Raw genomic sequence first — 22732 nt, 5'->3', positions numbered from 1 at the left:
GAGTGTTCACTAGTTTTTTGTTCACATTTTTTGGCAACCTAACTTGAGACACTTGGGACCTGATTTTCAGAGGTTCAGAGTACATGCAATTCCTAGAGCCCTGTGTTTTCTGCAAATGCAGATTAACACTAAACAAAATGAAAAACTACCAGAAAACAAAAAACTTACCCCACAGCAGCGGCTCCTGTCCCATGGGGCTGAGCCTGGCTCCCCACTCCAGATGTTGTGATTTGGCACATGGGCTAGGAGTGTCACTCAGGTTGGCCCATGCATTCCTCACTCAAATTTTGCCTGCCTCTCTCTCCATCCCCTGGTCACAACAGAAGTGTGGCTAGGCCAAACGTGAGTAGCACTGTGGCCCTGTGCCCCAGGTTGCAAAGCCCGGAGTGTGGAGCCAGGCCGAGCCCCGTAAGGATGGAGCCACCATTGCAGGATGAGTGCTAGGCAGGCTTCCATCTTTGGGGCAGACTCAACCATGATAAAATGAATCGCTGCCCCAAAACCTGCAAAAATTATAAAATAAAAATAAAAATTTCATGGGGCCCTACCAATTTCTATTGGTTGCACTAAGGCTCAGCACCTCTGAACATCAGGCCCATTGAGTGATTCAGATAAGAATGCCCGGGGGGGGGGGGGGGGGGTCAGACCAACCGTCCATCTAGCCCAGTGGTTTTCATACTGCAGGTTGCGACCCAATATTGGGTCATGGAATGTAAGGCACTAGGTGGTGGAGGCTCTGGTCAGCACTGCTGACCGGGCCGTTAAAGGTCCCGTTGGCAGTGCTGCCCAGCTAAGGAAGGCTAGTCCCTACCTTTTCTGACACTGCGCTGCGCCCCGGAAGCAGGTCCAGCTCCTAGACAGGGGGACCATGAGGCTCCACGTGCTGCCCCCGCCCTGAGCACTGGCTCCGTACTCCCATTGGCCAGGAACTGACCAATGGGAGCTGGGGGGAGGGGGCAGTGCCTGCAGGTGAGAGCCAGGTGGAGCCATTTGTGCACCTGAGCCTAGGAGTTAGACCTGCTGCTGGCCGCTTCCAGGGCACAGCGCGGTCTTTGGTGCTAGGACAGGCAGGAAGCCTGCCTTAGGACCTTGGCTGTGCCACCGACTAGGAGCTGCCAGAGGTAAGCCCTTGCCCCAATCCTTAGCCCCCCCAAACCTCCTTCTTGCACCCCAAATCCCTCATCCTGCACCCCACCCCAGAGCCCCCTCCTACATCCTGAATCCCTCACCCCAAACCTCTGCCCGAGCCCCTCCTACACCCCAAACGCCTCATCCCCAGCTTCCTTGGGTTGCGGAGATAAAAAATTTTCTTCAACTGGGTCGCCAGAAAAAAAGTTTGAAAACCACTGATCTAGCGCAGCCTCCTGTCTTCCAACAGCAGTCAGTGTCAGCTGCTTCACAGGCAGTGAACAGACCATGGCAATTTATCCAGAGACCCCTTGTGCCTCCGTTCAGAACTTCTGTCAACCCTCGCCCAGTCCCCTGAAACACAGACACCCACAGTGCAAGTGCTGGCCTGAGTGTGCTGGGTGGGCCGGTCTCGCACGCAGCAGCAGGGCTATACCGCCCCAAGGCTTGGCAGGGGAAGCGGGCCGGGTTAGTCCCTCTGGGGCGAGGGAAAGAGACAGGGGCCCAAGCTCCCTGGCAGGTTGGCGCACGCACAGCTGCCGGGGCACAGCGCCCTGCCCGGCATCCAGGGTATGCATGGGCTGGGCGCCGGGCTCAGGGGTGCACAGTCGCTCCGCTTCCCCTCGAACCGTCCCGGCCCTGGTTCACTGGGCCGGGTCCCGCGGCGGGCGCTCCGGGTAGGGGCAGAGCAGCAGCAGCAGCAAAGCCCCCCGGGCAGCTCTGCAAGACGCCCCCCACAGCAGCGGTCGCGGCTCCTGCGCATTCTTCCCCCTCGCGAACGCGCCTGAGCCCAGCTGCAGCGGCTGGAAAGTGCGAGCCGACCCGCCGCGCGCTCCCCTGGCGCCTCCCAGGCTGGAACGTGAATCCGGGGCTCGGGAGGGGACGCGCGCGCCGCGCTCGTGCGCGAGGAGGCTGAGCGCCCGGGCTCGTCACCCCCTGGCTGGCCTTGCGCCGCCGCTCGCGAGCCGCGCTGTGCATGCACTGCGGGGCGGGCTCGTGCGGACTGAGGGTCCCGAGCACCGCGGGTTGTGCTGCCTGCTCCTCCTCCTGAGCAGAGCCGCATGATGGCGGCAGCTGCGGCCGTGGTGGTGGAGGTGAGCGTGAGCAGCACCGGGAGTAGCAGCAGCGACACGTCCAGCACAGGCGAGGAGGAGAGGATGAGGCGCCTCTTCCAGACCTGCGATGGCGATGGGGATGGCTACATCAGCAGGTAACAGCCGCAAGGACAGGAAAGGGTTTGTGCAGCTGGGCACGGGGATTCCCCTCTTCGCCCCCCCCCCCCAAATGACATCGCAAGTTCTCAGCAAGTTTCTCGGCGAGAGTTTGCAGTAGTTTGCAATCAGCAGCATTGTGCATGGGGGCTGTCTTTCCCTGTGCAACAGGGGCAGGCTGGACTGGACCATTCTTTCTCAGCTCAGTTTGCGGGACCTTCTTGAGGGTTTAGTAGTTTGTTAGTCTTTCGTTTGCGTGGTTTTGGGCATCATGTTTAGTGATTACAAGAATCCTTGGCTTAAGTGATGCTTCTCTCCTGCAATAACTGCCTGAGATGGTGGCAAGAAGAGATCGAGCCCTTTTAGCATAGAAGTAGATCAGAGCCTCTTTAGTTTCTGCGGGGGCAAGAGTCTACTCTGAGCTGCAGGTGCTCTGCACTTCCGAGGAGTTGGGATGTGAGAGAAATAGTCCTGCTACTATGGGCAGCAGCCAGGAAGGTGAATTCACATAAACTCCTAGAAGTTAGAGATGTACATCAATCTGCCAGTGCAGGGTTGTTCCTAAGTAACAGGGTACATGATGATGCTCCACTAGTATTCAAACTTCACAGCACAACATTTGGATAAATCATTTGCCTCAGATCTACAGCATGAGAATATCAGCTATGAAGGAATAGCAGGCATTCTCTTCTGAAATGTGTTTGATTTGGTATTCTGTTCCAATTTTCTGTGTTGGGATAGTGAAATTGGTTCACAGTGTCTTGCTTCCTATGTGGATAACCATCCTTTCCATTAGAGTAGCAGGGATTAGCTGAAAGTTTAGTACATCAGTGCTAACAAATGGATATTTAGGAATCAAGGTGGGTTTTGTACACACAGCATATAGTTGCTAATTGCCTGGGGCCAACATTTTTTATTAATATTTTAACAGGTTTGATTTTTATTAATATTTCTATTAACACAGACAAGGTAATTTCCACGTGACCCACGAAGATTAAACCACATCAGTCAGATGTCTTCTTTACTCTAAGGAGTCTAGTGGCACCTTAAAGACTAACAGATTTATTTAGGTGGTCACCGGACTCCTTGTTGTTTTTGTGGATACAGACTAACACAGCTACCCCTCTGATTCTTTACTCTAACATGTTAAACAAGTGGTGTACAGTAAACTTACAAATTGTTGTAACTTAAAAATTCCTTTGCTGTTTCAGTGCATATAGTTTTGGCTGTGTTTTTCTTGAGACCCTGTTCTTGCAACTGTGTGTGCATGGGTGGACTCTTGTACCCACACAAAATCAATTTAAGGATCAGATAAAGCCCATCATCACTGCCATGAAGATCTTAACTGTGTTGTGTACAGCACTGAGCATGTTGGAAATACATATCACACTTCTAAATGTTCCTACATCGGTAGTTAGCAGCAGTCTGTTTTAAGCAGGAGAGGACTAGTGGCAGGGTGTTTTCTGTAAGGGGCCTTTAAATTTTTTTTAATAAGCTTTCAGAATCAAGATAGGATTTTCAAAGGTGGTGGGGACCTACAGCTCCAAATGAATTCAGTAGGAGCTGAAGGTGCTCTGCACTTCCAAGGAGTTGGGATGTGAGAGAAAGTTATTAATCTAGGCTAGGAGCTTCTCTGAAACCTAAGAAATTGAGGCTGAACAGAGGCCAAGTGCACTATAATTCTCAACAGAGTTTGAGATCAGACAGTTGTTGAGAATCTCAAATACTGTCCATCAGTAAATAATGGGACTTTGTATCTGTAGGTTAGTTTAAAAAGAGTCATCTTACCTTAGTCATTTTACCAATTTATTATCTAATAGACATCCTGAGTATTTTTTCAACCAAGAGGCTGTTTTATCAGTGGTTATTCTGAAATGAAAATACTGAAAATGTACACTTTTATATATACTAGTGTGTCAAGTCCAGTAAAGTTGACATTTTCCTTTTAGTTTGTATGCCATATTAATAGACGTTATTTTGCTTGTCAGAAAATTTGAAACACTTGTTTATGATATATGTTCCCTGATTATAATATGCTATCTCATCTATACCCTTACTACTTTTTTTTCCTGGCTATGTAAACTGAAGTGGGATTTAATCTAATACTGTAGTTAGTGTACATAAAACTTGCTAATGAAATGTTAATATATTGCTTTATGTGAACAATTAGGGGACACTAATGAACCACCAAACCAGACTGCTGTATTTTAAATTAACTTTGCTCCTATTCATCACAAAAGCTGGGAAACAGTTTTAATTAAAGAGAAACAAAAATTACATCATGAAGCAATTGAAAGTAACATGAAAGAGAGAACTATAAAAAAGATAAAACTTTTAACGCTGAAATCTTTCCAGAAAAATAGAATCACACTGAAGACAGCGACAGCTAAATGGAAATGTTGAAAAGGAGACCAAATTGGTGTTCTTCACAGAACCTCTCTCCCCCTCTGAAGAGCTAGAAAATAGCTCTCTAAGTTTAGGATCATCAGCCTTTCCAGATGATAAATGAAAAGGATGATAGCTTAATTTATAATAGACAGACTTCAAAAATGTTAAATGAAAGTGCATTTCTACGCCATTCATGAGAGAATCAGTGAAACTGTATGTTACAGTCATAACTTGTTCTAAACCTCACCCAAGAGCTATGAGGGTTGAGTGTCTAAAATTCCAAGAAACTGGAGTGGGAGGGGCACTGGAATACATCAGGAAACAAATATAGCACAAAAGAGAGTAGCTGAAAGCCAGAGAGGAGGTAACAGGACCATTATTGGTGGTTGATAACCTACTTTGGGATGGGGAATGTACTTTCAAGTCAGCAGTGGTATGGCCTGGATCCAAAAGCAATAACATAGATATATATCTTCTTTTAAACTTCATATTTTTTTTAGGTAGATGATCAAGGTATCTTTGGCAAGGTATCTTTGGCATCATCTGGAGTCATCTGATTTTCTTGACCCCTATCAATTAGGTTTCAGTCCTGGGCACATGGCACAGATACTACATTGATTTCCTTGGACACTGATCTTGGAAATGGAATGCATCTCTCTCTTGGCATTGCATACTGTCTAATTTTTTCCACTAATCTACTTTATGGCAAATTGTGTATGCAGGAGTGGGTTTGCCTAGTGGTTCTCAGGCATTTTCAGTGTGGGCCATCTGCAGAGAGGTTGTCTCAGACATTTCCTTCGCACTCACAATAACACAACATCCATGTGGCACTCTGTAGCAATTGTTTACATGGAAAAATAATATTAGGAAAGTGTTTGGTATTTTATCTCCTCTTGATGTAATAAGTGATTTGTCCTTTTTGTGATGTTAATTGCACTGTCTGCTTTTGCTCTTAATATTCTCCTCCTATCTATACTTTCCCTTTTTCTGCTGCTTCTTTCTTATCCATATAGTTCAGCCATGGTCCTCTTTCCCTCTGCCCTCCTGGACATGTTGCCTGGCTTCCCATTTTCTCTTGCCCTACTTCCCTGGACTTTTCTTTGCTTCCTTTGCCCACTGGTGACTCTGGTTCCTGAGGGTAATTCCTGTTTTCTTGCCTTTTCTTCTGTAGCTCTAGTGGAGGCAGGTCCCTCCTTGTTCATTGCTCCTTTTACAGGCCTGCAGTTCAGCTTTGTAATAAAGATTGTGGACATCTGTTAGAAGCAGCTAGAAACAAAGAAGCAAAGCCAGCACCCTGTTTCCCCCAGCCAGCTCTCTATGGGCCACTGGTGGTCACAAAGTGCAGTTTCAGAACTGTTAGACTTTTCCTCTTTCGAGCATCCATTTTTGAGAAATTTTAATGTATTTTAAATGTAACAAAGATATCCCCTCCCATTTTTCAGCTGTTGTTCAGTATAATTTATATCAATTGAAAATACGCACACAATAGCCATTCTACTGGCATCCCTGAAGTTTATTTAGTCTTTTGCTTGCTTGCTAAATGCCTCCAGAAGAGCATTTGCTAGGTTGCTGCTTGGTTTTAGAACTCCTCTGAAACTTCAGAGACCTTGTGGGAGAGAAAATCTGTGTTCTTGCAGTACAGGCAGGCAGTTTTCCATTGTATGCATCTTTATTTAGTGTATCACATGGGGAGATGAGCTATTTGCATTTCTAGTGAAGTTATATGGAGTCTCAGCTGTGGAAACTGTATCTTGTCCATTAAACCGAAAAATCTCTCTAAATATTAGCAGGGAAGTAGAGGCGCATATGGAGATAAAGGGCACCTCCTGAGAGAACAGTTAATTTTCAGTCTCTGAATAGTTAAGATGACATTTTAAAATGATTGATAAAGGCATAATTGCTAACTATGTGCCATTGATTATTGATGACTGAGACTAGGAAGAAATCAAAAAATGAGGTGAAGAATTTTAGGCGCTCACCTATATAAGTTGCGTTCTTTAGCAACTTAGACCCATTTTACTTCAGTACAGCAATGTTTACAAACTAAAAAAAGTATAAACAAAACGCTGCAATTTTAACTTGGCCATCATGTTCTTTTGACTCCTGTTGTGTTCACTTTTTCAATGGAGGACAAGTACTTAGGATGCTTTTGGGAGCTCAGCAATAAAAATGTTACTTTGTGAATATTGTTTATGCAGGACATTTTTAGGACCCAGTCCTGCCTTTGTTAAAGTCAGTGGAAGCTTTTGTGATTTGCCTCATTGGGAGCTAGATTCAGGCCTTAAGGGTTGTTCATATAAAGACTCTCTTTTTACTTATTTCAGTCCTGTTAACTGAATTATATTTATTAATAAGGACCTGTTAGTTGAATAATACACAGCTGTAACAGTTTTAGTTTTGCTTTTGTTTTTGAGAGGCTTTAAAAACGTTACAGGTGTGAAACTGTAGTGAATTAAACATCTCTTCTGCATCACAGAGTCAGCTCGTTGGTGAGAACACCTGTAGTCTATTGTTTCTTTTATAAGGTCAACATATGTGGCACTTGTGACTGTCAATGAGGAAAGTGAGAATGCTGTTCAGTTTTCACAGGTGGTGGAGTAATTGATGTTTCCTTTTGAAACTTGATGGTCATGTAGTTTTATTAGTGTTCTGTTTAGACTCCTAATGAGTTTCACACCTGCTATAATATGTACCAAAATGCTTTACTATAATCTTCAGTTAAGCTATGCAATCCTTAAATATCTTTGTTTCATGTAGTAAGCATCAGCAGATATGCTTATGTATTAAAAGTGAAGTTATGGCAATAATGCAGGTGGTGGGACAAGAAGAAATTAATCTGTCTAATCCTATCATGAAACGTTCATCAGTTTTATATTTTTAATGTTTAATTGTTACAAGTGTTTAAATATTCTGTAGGATTATAAAAAAGAAAGGAAAAACAGTGAACACTGAATCCAAAGGAAAAACTTACATATTTTTATCATGCCAGCCTGAATATAGTTACAACTTGGAGAGGTTATTTAGAAATGTATTTACTCTACATTACTTTATTTTCTTTACTCTGTGAATTCTTTACTGGATGAATGCAGTGATATTATTACACTGTATCTATAGAGAGTAGTTATCAGTGGTTCACAGTCCAGCTTGAAGGGCATATTGAGTGGGGTCCTGCAGGGATCAGTTCTGAGTCCAGTTCTGTGCAATATCTTCATCAGTGATTAGATAATGGCATAGAGAGTACACTTAAAGTTTGCGCACAGTACCAAGCTGGGAGGGGTTGCAAGCACTTGGGAGGATAGGGTTAAAATTCAAAATGATCTGGACAAACTGGAGAAAAAGTCTGAAGTAAATAGGATGAAATTCAATAAGGACAAATGCAAAGTACTCTACTTAGGAAGGAACAATCAGTTGCACACATACAAAATGGGAAATAACTGCCTAGAAAGGAGTACTGCAGAAAGAGATCTGGGGGACATAGCAGACCACAAGCTAAATATGAGTCAATAGTGTAATGCTATTGCAAAGAAAGTGAACATCCTTCTGGGATGTATTAGCAGGAGTGTTGTAAGCAAGACACGAGAAGTAATTCTTCTACTCTACACGCTGATTAGGCCTCAGCTGGAGTATTGTGTCCAGTTTTGGGCACTACATTTCAGGAAAGATGTGGACAAATTGGAGAAAGTCCAGAGTAGTGCAACAAAAATGATTAAAGGTCTAGAAAACATGACCTATGAGGGAAGATTGAAAAAATTGGGTTTGTTTAGTCTGGAGAAGAGAAGAGTGAGGGGGAACATAACAGTTTTCAAGTACATAAAAGGTTGTTACGTGGAGGCGGGAGAAAATTGTTCTCCTTAACCTCTGAAGATAGGACAGCAATGGGTTTAAATTGCAGCAAGGGCGGTTTAGGTTAGACTTTAGGAAAAACTTACTGTCAGGGTGGTTAAGCACTGGAATAAATTGCCCTGGGAAGTTGTAGAATCTTCCTTTTTGGAGATTTTTAAGATCAGGTTAGACAAACACCTGTCGGGGTGGTCTAGATCACCGTTTCTCTAATGCGGCCACCGTGACCGAATTCGGCCACCAGTGGGTTTCTCTGTGGCGATGGCAGTTTCCTGAGAAATTTGTGTGTGTGGGGGGGGGAAGCATCAGCCCCTCCCCTTTGTCCCTGTTGCTCCTGCATGCACCGCCTTTCTGGAGACACAGGTGGGACACACAACGCTTAAGGAGCAAGGTGAGGCAGCGAGGAGGGGGTGAGAAGGCGAGCGGCGAGGCAAGCAGCGGGCGTGGGGGGTGAGGAGGCAAGCAGTGAGATGAGCTGTGGGTGGGGGGGCCTGGTGGGAGAGTGAGGTGGCGAGTCCTCAGCAGGGTGAGGAGGCGGGTGGCAGGGCTGTCTGTTAGCGTGGGACTGAGGAGGTGAGCAAGGGTATGTGTGAGGAGGAGAATGGTGAGGCGAGCAGTGGGGGGGGGGGGAAGGAAGCGACGAGTGAGGGGTGGTGAGGAGGCAAGAGGTGAGTGGCAGGGGGGGCCTGGCGGAGGAGTAAGGAGGTGAGCGGCGAGCCAGCAGGAGGGTGACGAGACGGGCAGGGTGGTCTGGCTGTGAGCGTGGGAGTGATGAGGCAGGCGGGGGGTGAGGAGGTGAGCGACAGGTGCATGGCTAGCCCCCGACTCCACCCCTTCTGCCCATGCTCCCCTCCCCCCCGGCATCTAGAGCCCTGAGACCCCCTGCACCTGGAGCCACAGCCGGAGGAGCCCCAGGCTGGCCGAAGCCCCGAGACTGGTCCCCTCCCCACTTGCCCAGAGGAGCCTCAGGCTGGCCGAAGCCTGGAGCGTCCCCACGTGCCCGAAGGAGCCCTGGGCCAGCCACAGCTATGCATCCCCTCCGGTCCCCTCCCCAGACCCAAGCCCAGATATGTTTTTCAGTATTATTTGGACTTCTGTTATGTCAAAGCATTTTTAAATTTACTTCAGAATTGTTATACAGACAACCACTTTTACCAAAAAAGCAAAAGAGACAATAATAAAAAAGACAAGAATATGCAAAGCACTTTATTTGTGTTCCTATTCTGTTAGGTCCAGTAAAGAATAGAGATAACTGTGCATGAGTTTTATTATTGAGTCTGCAAAAAAAAAAACCCAAACCTTACATAAATAAATTACAATGATTTCGATGTATATATGTGCATATTACTTTATTAGCTTTAGGAAAAATAAATAATTTTAGGAAAAAGTGTCAGTGTGGCCACCAGCAAGAATTGGTGGCCGCACTGTGAGGCCACCAAAAAATTTGTTGCAAGAACCCCTGGTTTAGATAATACTCAATCCTGCCTTGAATGCAGGAGACTGGACTAGATGACCTATTGAGGTCCCTTTCAGTCCTACAATTCTATGAAAATTCATCTTGAGGAATGCGTACAACACCTGGATGTCATTCCAAAAAGAATCTGGAGTACCAAACCCTTGAGGGTTCAGATTGCAGGCCACAGTCCCCCATTTCTTACTGAGCGTTGTGTTGAAGGTTTTGAATGTTTTTTTTGGTTCTTGTATTCCGGGGTGTGAAGAACTTCCAGAAACAGCTGGCTTTTCTCACCATATGTTTCTCCTTCAGCTTTTGTGCTCAGTTGAGCTGGGATTTTGGTTGTCAATATCCGATAAATGCCTGTTATTGGCAAATGAGTTGGCAGCAGTCGGAGAAAGGTCCAGTGTTTTTGGTGTGTCACCCAGTGATTCCAAGTTTTCAATAATCAACATTACCTTGGTGGGCAGAATATAGCGGTCATGTTGGTTATTTGCCAGTCTCCTCAGAGTTTCTGCTTTAGAACCAACAAACTCAGAGAGACACATTAGGACACTCCACACGTTATTTATATGACAGGCAGTGAAATACAAGCTCATCCACCGACGTGGCACAGCACGGGTAGTTTAATCAGCAGCTGGCACTGTGTAAAACAAAGACTTCAGCTTGTTTGCATGCTTGAAAACAGCCCCCGATCCAATGATGCAAGATTTCATGTCTTTCATTTCTTCTGTGGCAGTAGGTGCTGACAGTGCAACGTTAATCAGATGAGCAGGACAGGTAATACATAGCAGCTCTGGTTTCTGATTGCATTTACTCCCCTGTGCAAATTTAGCCATGTAAGAAGCAGAATCTGTGTTAATTGTGGCCACATTTTCCCAAATTAGTTGATACATCTCAAGCATTTCAGTTATTGCTGCGTCGATAAAATGGCTGTCAGCAGAGGGGATGAATGTCCCATCAGCACAAAACAATGCAGGTTTATTTGCTTTGAAATCAAAAAATGAAAACAAAAGGCCCACAATCAGATGATCCAAGCTTCAGGAGACTTGTCAAAAATCAGACTGGACACCACATTTCCATCAATTCATTCCATCAGTTTAGATACTAAAGCATCTTATGAGTGAGGTTGTCTGCATTAGGAAGGGTTTTTGCTACTGGACAGTGTTGTGTCACAAAGTCACCAATAGGCCCCTCTGCAATTAACAGTGGTTGTTTGGCAAAACAAAGAGTGTGCACAAATTCATTGACACAGTCATGCTGTGTCCTCTTTCATTAAAGCCCCGTGAAAGCTCCAGATATTGACTGTTTATCCTGAAGCTCACTTTTTTTTTTTCTTTCAGCTTCTTGGGTCACTTGCTTTCAACATTCTCCTTTATTCTGTCTGTCTGAGCACTGACATCAATGCTGCAGTACTTGCAGATCAATGCATCCTCTTCATTCCTGTCTTTACTTTTCTTGGAAATGTCTAAGCACTGATTTCCTTGTTGGTATTTGGGCATAGATTTGCCTTTTCTCCCCATGTTTACCTTTTTACCTGATCTATCTGTAACCCCCAAGGAGCTTATCTAGGTTCCTGGGGCTCTGTGTGCTGGTAGTTTAGGGAGCAGCACACTGTCCCTGGTAGGAAAGGGGAACCAAGGGCAGACGCAGAGTCTGCTAGGCAACTCGGGGGGGTGGGAGGGGAGAGAAGAGAGACTATGTAGAACAGGGGCCCCTGTTGGTTGGGGAAGGATTGCAGGTGTGCCTGCTCAGAGGAGGGGCATAGTGAAATGATTGACAAGAGAGAGCCCGTGAAGAAGAGCTAGCCTGACCAGTAGGGAGTGAGATGCCCTCCCCGGGAGCCCTGGATGGGGGCGAAGCCATTTTGGGGGTGGTCTGGAGCCAGCCACAGAAAGGGCAGGACTGGCTGTGTGGGAATCCAGAAGAAGCCAGGCCTGCCCATCCAAACCCTTAAGGAGATGGGCACTAAAGGAAGTAACCAGGTGAACAGAGGGCAATATATATCTTTATCTGTGGAGGATTGACTGTTGAAATTGAGTACCATACTAAATGGATGCACCGAAATAGGCAGGCAGCATTTCCTTGTGAGCCAAATCCTATTAACGTTGTTTGATTTTTTTTCAACCTCCACCATGTGTTCTGTGATTTACATTGTGGAACGGCTTTAATCTCAGAGTTGCATGACACAAAAATCGTGTAAAACTTTAGGGTTTAACAAAAATAAGTACCCGAAAACATACTGAGTGGATTGATAAATGGGTGTAAATCAGTAAAAACTGAACTCCTTTAATAAAAAAAAATCTGGTAATTTATTAGTGAAAATGAGTAAAAACTGAAAACACAGAAAACTAGTCATCCTGTAAAGTAGACAAACGCAGAGAGAAACCTGCCTATCTGATACCTAGTTGGTACAGGTCATTAAAATGGATGTTGAAAGAGTGCTTCCTTTGACAGTGATTCTCAGTAGGAACTCCTTAGGAAACTTGTCTGACTTGTCACGTTACATGAATGGAATTAATAGTTATATAGACCTGAGAACACTCACTGGCTCTACAATCAGAGTGACACTTTTGTGATGGGTTGGATCACAGAAACCCCCTTTGGGACTGCCACCTGATGTGCTGAGACAACCTCTAAGCCTGTTTTCCCTGGCAGCCTGGGACTTCAGAACCCGGCCTGGTTGTGCCAGACACGCTAGCCTGCTACAAACACAGACCCAGGTCTGAACTATGTCCCCCAAAAGCTGCAGGCTTAACTGAAAACAGCCGGAGAAGTGCTCCTGTCTCCAGCACTCAGATGCCCAGCTCCCAATGGGGGCCAAATCCCGAATAAATCCGTTATACACTGTATAAAGCTTGTATAGAGTAAATTCATAAATTGTTCGCCCTCTATACTGATAGAGAGAGATGCACAGCTGCTTCTCCCTCCCCGGTATTAATACTTACTCTGGGTTAATTAATAAGTAAAAAGTGATTTTATATAAAAAGTAGGATTTAAGTGGTTCCAAGTAATAACAGAATAAAGTGAATTACCAAGCAAAATAAAGTAAAACACACAAATCTAAGCCTAGTACAGTAAGAAAACTGAATACAGGTAAAACATCACCCTCAGATGTTTCAATAAGCTTCTGTCACAGACTGGACGCCTTCCTAGTCTGGGTACAATCCTTTCCCCTTGTACAGCCCTTGTTTCAGCTCAGGTGGTAGCTAGGAGATTTCTCGTGTTTGCAGCCCACTTTGTTCTGTTCCACCCCTTTATGTATCTTTTACACAAGGTGGGAATCCTTTGTCCCTCTCTGGGTTCCCACCCCTCCTTCTAAATAGAAAAGCACCAGGTTAAAGATGGATTCCAGTTCAGGGGACATGATTGCATGTCACTGTAAGACTCCAAGCCCTCATTCCTCCCAGCCTGACTCACAGGAAAGCCTGCAAGCAAACAGAGCCATCCACAGTCAATTGTCCTGGTTGATGTGAGCCATCAAGATTTCAAACCACCATTAATGGCCCACACTTTGCATAACTACAATAGGACCTCAGAGTTATATTTCATATTTCTAGTTTCAGGTACAAGAGTGATACATTTACACAAATAGGATGACCACACTCAGTAGATTATCAGCTTTGTAATGATACCTTACAAGAGACCTTTTGCATGAAGCATATTCCAGTTACATTATATTCACACTTATTAGCATATTTTCATAAAAAGATAGAGTGCAACGTTACGACTTCCATATTTAATGGGCTATAGTAGTCCTGCCTTTCCAGTTTGTCCCGTGTCAGAGTGCCCGTAAGCACTTGGGAGCTCAGCAAAGTCTGTGGTTGTGGACCACATGTACCATTTAAAAATATCTTAGTTAAGGGGACATTGTGAACTTTAAAAGAAAAAAAAATATCTTAACACATATTTCCTAGTTTTTCAGTGTCTGGGTTTTTTTTAACGTGTATATTAATTTTAATATTTACAATTTAGTTATAGCTTAATAACATTTTTATCATGGAATAAAGTTTTAGGGTGAAATCCTACCTGCTCTGAAGTCAGTGGGAGTTTGCCAATGACTTCAGTGGAGCCAGAACTTCACCCATAGTGTTCATTAGTTGTCATGTGTTTGAGGCAAGTAAACAGTATAGTCAGGCTTGAAAAAGCGCACCAGACAACTATTGGCTGGAAGGCTATACCTCCTTTCCTGAGAGAGAGATGAAATTTGAGGGTGGGTGGCTCCCATAAGTGATGTAATAAACCCAGTCTCTCTCTCACCCAGTGCAACTGGGTAGGTGAGGAGGGCTGGAATTTCTGGTAGGGTGGTAACTCTAGTTTTTTCTTTGGGGCTCCATCTCTCATAAGAGCCTCTTTGATACATTTAAAAATAATTTTTCTCTAGTTGCTGGAAGAAAGACAGAGCTCTCTCCTGTCCAGAGCCGCCTCCTCTGTTGGCAAGGGGGTGGTCTCCATTACGGTACTCCTAGGCCTCTAGAGCCTCCAAAAGAGTGACAATTTTAACCTGTCTTCATTAGCAGGCAAATTATTTGTAGCATTGGTTCAAGGAGATCTATTGATGATAATAGTTTCCAGCAAGGAGTACATTTTTTTAAATAGATTTTTCCTAGCCAACCATTTTTCTTTTTGTAACTGGTACTTCTCCATAAAGGCTTGCTCTTATTGTGTCATCTTGCATTCTGTCCTTGGCTTCTCTTCTGTCCATCTATATCCATCTGGTTGGTCATCTTTTTAAATTTAGATGTTAGTATAATTTCTGTGCAGATAATAGAACCCCAAAACTGTTACCTGTTTTGGCTCTCTCCTCGCTTTCTGACTCTTTCAGTTTCATTAGATCATGTCTCTGCCATAACTTTACTCACTGTATACATAACTGATGTTGTAGTACAGAGGTGGGCAAACTACAGCCCGCAGGACCCCTCCTGCCCAGCCCCTGATCTCCTGCCCCCTCCCCCTCAGCGCACAGTGTCGCCGGCACAATGATCTGGGCAGCCAGGCAGCACAGCTGCAGAGCCCGGCCTGACCTGGTGCTCTGTGCTGCGCTGTGGCGTGGCTGGCTCCAGCCAGGCGGCACGGTAAGGGAGCAGGGAGGGTTGGCTAGAGGGCAGGGGAGTTCAGGGTGTGGATAGGGGTCGGGGCGGTCAGAGGGCAGGGAACAGGAGGGTTGAATGGGGGCAGGGGTCCCAGGGCGCAGGCAGGAAGGAGTGGGCGTTGGATGGGGTGGTGGGAGGCAGTCAGGGGCAGGGGTTCCAGGGGCGGTCGGGACAGGGAGCAGCGGGGGTTGGATAGAGAGCAGGGGAGTTCGGGGTGGTGCTTAGGGGGCAAGGGTATGGATGGGGGTTGGGGCGGTCAGAGGGCAGGGAATGGGGGGGTTGAATGGGTGCAGAGGTCCTGGGGGGCAGTCAGGAAGGAGGGGGGGCTTGAATGGGGCGGTGGGGAGCAGTCAGGGATGGGTGTTCCGAGGGCAGTCGGGACAGGGAGCTGGGGGGGTGGATGGATGGATGGGGCAGGGGTCTTGGGGGGGCCATCAGGGAATAGGGGGGGTTGCATGGGGCAGGAGTCTTGGGGTGGCCGTCCAGGAGCGAGAAGCGGGGAGCCGGGGGCATAGGGGGCAGGGGCAAGGCCATGCCTGCCTGTTTGGGGAGGCACAGCCTCCCCTAACTGGCCCTCCATACAATTTCTGAAACCTGATGTGGCCCTCAGGCCAAAAAGTTTGCCTGCCCCTGTTCTAGTACTTCGTCTGCTTGGTGAGAACCCTTCAGTCAATATTCTGTCACCATCCTTTCTCTTCTAGTCAAATTGTATATTCACTCTTACTGTCAGGAAGCCCTAAACTCTATTGCCTCTTGCATTTCTGTAAATCTGCTTGTGTAATAGCCTTTATTAAAAATACTGTCTACGTAATACTCTTTCTTAACCCCTTTCTTTGCTGAAACCTTTATTTCTCCATTCATCTCCCCTCATACTGACTGCAGTAATTCCTTCTTATGTGCTTTCCAGGGCTGTCAAATGATTAAAAACAATAATTGCAGTATTTAAAAAAAAGTTGATTAATCACAGTTTAAATGCACTGTTAAACAATAATAGAATACAAAGTGTACCATGCTCACTCTATATTGTTTTTATTACAAATATTTGCAATGTAAAAAAGATGATAGTATTTTTCAATTCATCTCATACAAGTACTGTAGTTAAATCTCTTTATTGTGAAAGTGCAACTTACAAATGTAGTTTTTTTTTTTTTTTTTACATAACTACACTCGAAACCAAAATCATGTAAAACTTTAGAGCCTATAAATCGAAACATGAAGGGGCATACAAATGCTTACATATCTGGCATGTAAATACCTTGCAATGTGGGCTACAACAGTGCCATGTGAACGTTTGCTCTCATTTTCAGGTGACGTAAATAAGAAGCGGGCAGCATTATCTCCTGTAAATGTAAACAAACTTGATTGTCTTAGCGAACAAAAAGTAGGACTGAGTGGACTTGTATGAGGTGAATTGAAAAATACTATTTTTTGTTTAGTTTTTACAGTGCAAATATTTGTAATAAAACTAATATAGAGTGAACACTGAACGCTTTGTATTCTGTGTTATAACTGAAATCAAAATATTTGAAAATGTAGAAAAACATCCAAAAATATTTATAATAAATTCAAATTGGTATTCTGTTATTGTTTAACGGTGCTATTAAAAATGCAATTAATCACGACTTTTTTAATCTAGTTAATTTGTTTTGTGTAATTGCATGCATTAACTTTGATTAATTGACAGCCCTAATGCTTTTTGTAAGCTCCAGTTCCCTGTACTTCTTTTGTCTAAATTTGGTGGTCCTTTTCATTCCTACTGTTCTTAGGTGCTTTATATTTATTTGAACATACAGATTAATACTGAACGTGAATTGTTCTTTTGTCAACTTGAATGATACAATGCAATTTTTTTTAACATGTCTACTCTTGATAAAGTGCTTCAAATATTGTTGATGTTTAAGAGAAGAACAGAAATATCTGTTAAAAGCATGAAACCACAACTTTAATAAAATGGTTCAAATTCATCTGTGTAACTTCTTGTGGTTTGTGGACTTATTTCAGGGATAAATTTGGTCATTGGGTTGAAGCAATTTGAGGTACTTGAGATTCAAATTTGTGTTTTGTCTAGCATACCAATATAACATGTCAAATTGACATCCAGTTACAGTTTTTGGAAGATAATTAGATGACTCACGTCCTTGTAGTCCACTGGAAAAAAATTGAAAAAGTATTTATTACTTTAATTTGGGTTTCATGCTTTAATTCATGGTGTGTGTGTGTGTGTTTAGCCATTCTTGTTGTGTAGAAGCTACAATATTATCTATTGCCAGCAGAGGAGCAAAGGGCTCAGCAGACTTGAGTAGAAATGTGTACCCAGTTTGCAATGAAGAGCACTATGTCAGAAGGCTCTTTCCTTAAATTCTCATTTTATGTAATGTACTCCTGTATACCGGAATTAATTAAATAAAATAACTCTCCAGTGCCAGTGAGAGCAGTCAAATAGGCTGCATCTGCACTGACAAAAATGGGGCAGTTCACCACCTGTGCTTGTCAGTGCAGCTCCGTCAGTGGTAGGAAGAAGGGAAGCTGTAGAGTAGACAAGATTCATGTGGGCTCTATTGTTTCTGTAACTTTATTCCCTTCCTCAGTTTTTGGCCATTATCCAGCAGCTTGGAATATTTAAGTGGATAGCTGTTCCTACTGCTGCTTGGTGGATTGCTGCCAGGGGGATTCCCATGAGAGAGACAGTTAGATCTCTTCCTTAAACACTTAGGCCTGGTCCACACTAACCCCCCACTTCGAACTAAGATACGCAACTTCAGCTACGTGAATAACGTAGTCGAAGTACCTTAGTTCGAACTTACCGCGGGTCCAGACGCGGCAGGCAGGTTCCCTCGTCGACTCCACGTACTCCTCTCGCGGAGCAGGAGTACTGGCGTCGACGGCGAGCACTTCCGGGATCGATTTATCGCGTCCAGACAAGACGCGATAAATCGAACCCAGAAGATCGATTGCTTACCGACGGACCCGGAGGTAAGTATAGACCTACCCTGAATGGTTCACCAGTGTAGCAATTGCAGATTGTTGCAGACTGTTGTTCTTTGTGTATGAACACTGATTTCTTGTGTGTAAGCCTCTGTATAAAACTATTATCAGCTTTCTTTCTTTCTTCCTCCCCCCTTTGAACCATCCTTTAGAATGTGGGAGTTCAATTCAGGATCTTGAATGATATCTCTCGGACTGACACACATTCCTGTACTATTAAATGTACAATTGCATTTTTTTAAAGCTACTTTAATCAAACTGCCATTACATGCTCTCAGTGCAGCATAGACCTAATACTATATGAGAGAGACATGGTGGGTGAGGTAATATTTTTAATTGGACCACCTTATGTTGGAAGGTACAAGCTTTTGAGGTTCGCAGAGCTCTGGGGAAGGAAACCAGTTTCTGAGCTAAATACAAGTTAGCATGTGTTAACACTTTATGCTTAACAATATGTCCCAACTTTCATTTAGCTCAGACACTCTCATATCTTGGGACCAACATGGGTACAACACCACAGCAAACTACTATAATATGATTCAGTTATTCTTTCATGGACTAGAAGGGGCAGAGGAAACCTATATTAAAGCAGCTGTACACTCGAAGGTTAAAGTAATGCTTCCCCTTGCAATAAGCCCAAGAACACAGGCTTTGCAAATGGATCTAAGAGAGCTTGAAGGAGGAATCCTTCTCCCGGAAATCATCAGCTGGTTGCACAGCTACTGTGCTTCTTTAATTGTAGCCTTTATCAATTCCTTTGAGACAACTGTGACCTGTTTCCAAGGCATCCACCTTCTGCACTAAGTTGCTATTTAGTCCAAAGCATGGGACACGATTAAAAGAGTGGTCATTTGGCTGCATTTTGCTGCAGCTGAGTTAGAGACTGATGAAGCCTGAGGTAGGGGATATCTTTAGAGGATCAAGACAAACATATATGTGAGCATGTTGTAGGTTGTGACTGAAGTCTACCTTGTTTGTTGTTTGGGGCTTTGCAAAAGCTGGAGGGTGCTGTGCTGCAACTTTCAGCAATAAAAGAAAATCCTGGCTCTGTCTGTAAACTTATTAATATAGGTGGCGGATTTGAAGGCAATATTTCTGGGTCCTGCTGGTGGGGAGGGGGAGTAAGGTGCAGAAAAAGATCAGATTTATATCTGCGAAGCTTCCATTGAATGTACAGGTGCCAAATATATCCGGGAATAGCAGCAATGAACATTCACATGGTTTTAGTGCTTTTCATTCAACACAGTGATCTAGTGACTTCAAAAAAGTAGTCATTAAGGCACTGTATGCATTGACAATCTGCTGGAGAGTGCCTTACCTCAGTGGCTGCCTCTAAAATTACACTAAAATATCAGATCCACAGCATGCACATGTATGTTTAACAAAGCTGTTAATTTTCAGGCTCTTCTGCCTTTCAGGATATACTGCAGTTGGTGGTAGAACATGGGTTTTCCACAATAAATTTAATCATGACAACAGTTTATATTTAATCTTATAAACAGTGAAACACTCTTGAGATTTGATGCACATATAGAATCACAGAATATCAGGGCTGGAAGGGACCTCAGGAGGTCATCTAGTCCAACCCCCTGCTCAAAGCAGGATGAATCCCCAGACAGATTTTTGCCCCAGATCCCTAAATGGCCCCCTCAAGGATTGAACTCACAACCCTGGATTTAGCAGGCCACTGCTCAAACCACTGAGAGTTTATGTCCCAACTGCAGATACTTTCTAACTCTTTCAGGCTATTCTCTATTGGCTGGAAGGGTAACCAGGACCAAAACCTGCGAGTGGACACAGTCACACTGAGTACTCAACAGCAGGCAGCAACAGTGAAAAACCAAGTGAGAACCAGACACAATGCAAACAAGAGAACAAAAAAAAAAAAAAAAAAAGATCGACTCTGTAATATTCATCTAAAACAAGCAGAATGCAGAAAACTGCCTTTAGACAGGTTTCAGAGTGGTAGCCGTGTTAGTCTGTATCAGCAAAAACAAGGAGGAGCCCTTGTGGCACCTTATGGTACGTCTTCACTTACCGGAGGGTCCGGTGGCAGGCAATCAATGTTCTGGGATCGATCCCGGAAGTGCTCGCCGTCGACGCCGGTACTCCAGCTCGCCGAGAGGAGTACGCGGCATCGACGGGGGAGCCTTCCTGCCGCGTCTGGACCCGCGATAAGTTCGGACTAAGGTATATCGAATTCAGCTACGTTATTAACGTAGCTGAATTTGCGTACCTTAGTCCGAAGTGGGGGCTTAGTGGGGACCAGGCCTTAGAGACTAACAAATTTATTTGGGCATAAGCTTTTGTGGGCTAGAGCCCACTTCATAAGATGCACAAAGTGAAAAATACAGGAGCAGGCATAAATACATGAAAGGATGGGGGTTGCTTTACCAAGTGTGAGGTCAGTCTAATGAGATAAATCAATTAACAGCAGGATACCAATGGAGGACAAATAACTTTTGAAGTGGTAAGAGAGTGGCCCATTACAGACATTTCAGTCACAACCTACAACATGCTCACATATATGTTTGTCTTGATCCCCTAAAGATGCCCCCTACCTCGTTGGTTTAGCCTTTAGACAATCACAGTAGCAACATTTCATTTTAATTTACTTCAGAAAATGAGGCCTCAGCCTGAAAATTGGGACGACTACATTTTGTGAACAGTCAACCAAGTTTGGTCTGGTACTCTTGTAAACACTGTTACTTGTCTCAGATTTCAAGAACAACATGGGCCCAGCAGTCAATGATGATAACTCTGCCCCTAGAGTAGTACTGTACCCAATGAACTTCATCTTGAAGTAGCTTGCAGATCTTGAAGTAGCTGGGGGACATCATCCATGCACTAGGACTAGGCTGATTTTGTTCTCTGGACATCTTTTAAGTACTGTTGGACTACACTCACTCGTCTCCTCTGGTCCACCTGAGAGTTTGGCAATTACATTTCTGCTGGAGCTCTTGAAAGATATCTGTCCAAGCAAAAATCAAACTTGACCATTCGTTCTTGCTTCCATGTGTACCATATGCCATGGGAACAGCTGCAGTTCCCAAGGAGCTATGGTAGTTTGATCCTTTCTCCCTTAATTCTGTTGCCTCCTTAGAAGGCTTTTTGAAGTCTCCCACAATCTGCATATGGTTTTTCAGAAAGCCTTTCACTAGGTCCCACACCAAAGACACTTAAGCAAAGTAAGCAGTTATGGGATAAGAGGGAAGGTCCTCTCATGGATCAGTAACCGATTAAAGGATCGGAAACAAAAGGTTAAAGTACATAGTCAATTTTCACAATGAAAAGTGGTAAATTGCAGGATCTGTATTGCAACCAGTGCAGTTCATCATATTCATAAATGATCTGGAAAAGGGGGTAAACGGAGGTGGCAAAGTTTACAGATAATTACTCAAGATTGTTAAGTCCAAAGCTGACTGCAAAGAGTTACAAAGTGATCTCATTCAGAGGGTGACTTGGCACCCAATGGCAGATGAAATTCAGTGTTGATAAGTGCAAAGTAATGCACTTTGGAAAATGTAATCTCAAATATACATACAAAATGTTGGGGTCCAAATTAGCTGATACTAGTCAAGGAAGAGATCTTGGAGTTTTCATGGATAGTTCTTTGAAAACATCTGCTCAGTGTGCCGCAGCAGTCAAAAAAGCTAACAATGTTAGGAATCATTAGGAAAGGAATAGGAAATAAGACAGAAAATAACATAAATCCATGGCATGCCCACACCTTGAATAGTGTGAGCAGTTCTGGTTGCTCCATCTCAAAGAAGATAAATTAGAATTGGAAAAGGTACAGAGAAAAGCAACAAAAATGACTAATGATGTGGAACAGCTTTCAAATGAAGAGACATTAAAAAGACTGGGACTGTTCAGCTTAGAAAAGAGATAACTAAGGGTGGAATATAATAGAGGTCTATCAAATCATGAATGGTGTGGGGAAAGTGAATAGAGAACCCTTCACATAACACAAGAACCACAAGTCTTCCAATGAAATTAATAGGCATCAGGTTTAAAACAAACAAAAGGAAGTACTTCATACAACGCACAGTCAACCTGTGAAACTTTTTATCTGGGGATACTGTGAAGGCCAAAAATCTGACTGGTTTAAAAAAAGAATTAGATAATTTATTGGAGGATAGGTCCATCAATGGCTTTCAGCGAAGATGGTCAGGGATGCAGCCACATGCTCTGGTATCCCTAAACTTCTTACTGCCAGAAGCTGAGACTGGACAACAAGGGATGGATCGCTCAATAATTGCTTTGTTCTGTTCAATCCCTCTGATGCGGGTATTACTGGCCACTATTGGAAGACAGGATACTGGGCTAGATGGACCATTTGCCTGACCCAGTATGGCCATTCTTATGTGCTTATGCATTATGGAGCAGTGATGGAACTGTCGATATGTATCTAAAGGGCAGTGCGATTGCAATATTAATGTTTTTATATATGGGTGCATGGTAGAACTATATGAAAGACAGAAGTTTAGTGGATGCAGTGCACAGTTATTTACATGAGCACAGTCCTGCTTTCAGCACCTGTTTCTCTTGGGATTTGCTTGAGTTAGCTGCTCTACATCCAGGAGCTTTAAGAATAAAGGTGATACACTTCAACATTTGTTCTCTGCAGGTCC

The 22732-nt window shown here is 44.1% G+C and overlaps 1 protein-coding gene across 6 annotated transcripts in view; it reads left to right on the top strand.

Annotated features, from left to right (window-relative positions):
* The first annotated feature begins 2027 nt into the window (after positions 1-2027).
* MCC (MCC regulator of WNT signaling pathway) overlaps positions 2028-22732 on the top strand; it is a 327625-nt gene continuing 306920 nt past the window's right edge. For 5 of the 6 annotated variants that reach the window (XM_005281600.5, XM_042840458.2, XM_065550316.1 and 2 more), the window contains exon 1: positions 2048-2338. In XM_005281600.5, coding sequence (XP_005281657.1) covers positions 2190-2338 — 149 coding nt within the window. In that variant the 5' untranslated portion in view covers positions 2048-2189. Of the gene's footprint in view, positions 2339-22732 lie in introns of all 6 variants that reach the window. The other variant, XM_065550317.1, reaches the window with a different exon arrangement.

The sequence above is a fragment of the Chrysemys picta genome, chromosome 6, assembly GCF_011386835.1.
Source record: "Chrysemys picta bellii isolate R12L10 chromosome 6, ASM1138683v2, whole genome shotgun sequence".
Taxonomy (NCBI): domain Eukaryota; kingdom Metazoa; phylum Chordata; order Testudines; family Emydidae; genus Chrysemys; species Chrysemys picta.
The sequence above is the reverse complement of the archived record's forward strand: the minus strand, read 5'-3'. Positions and strand labels throughout refer to the sequence as shown.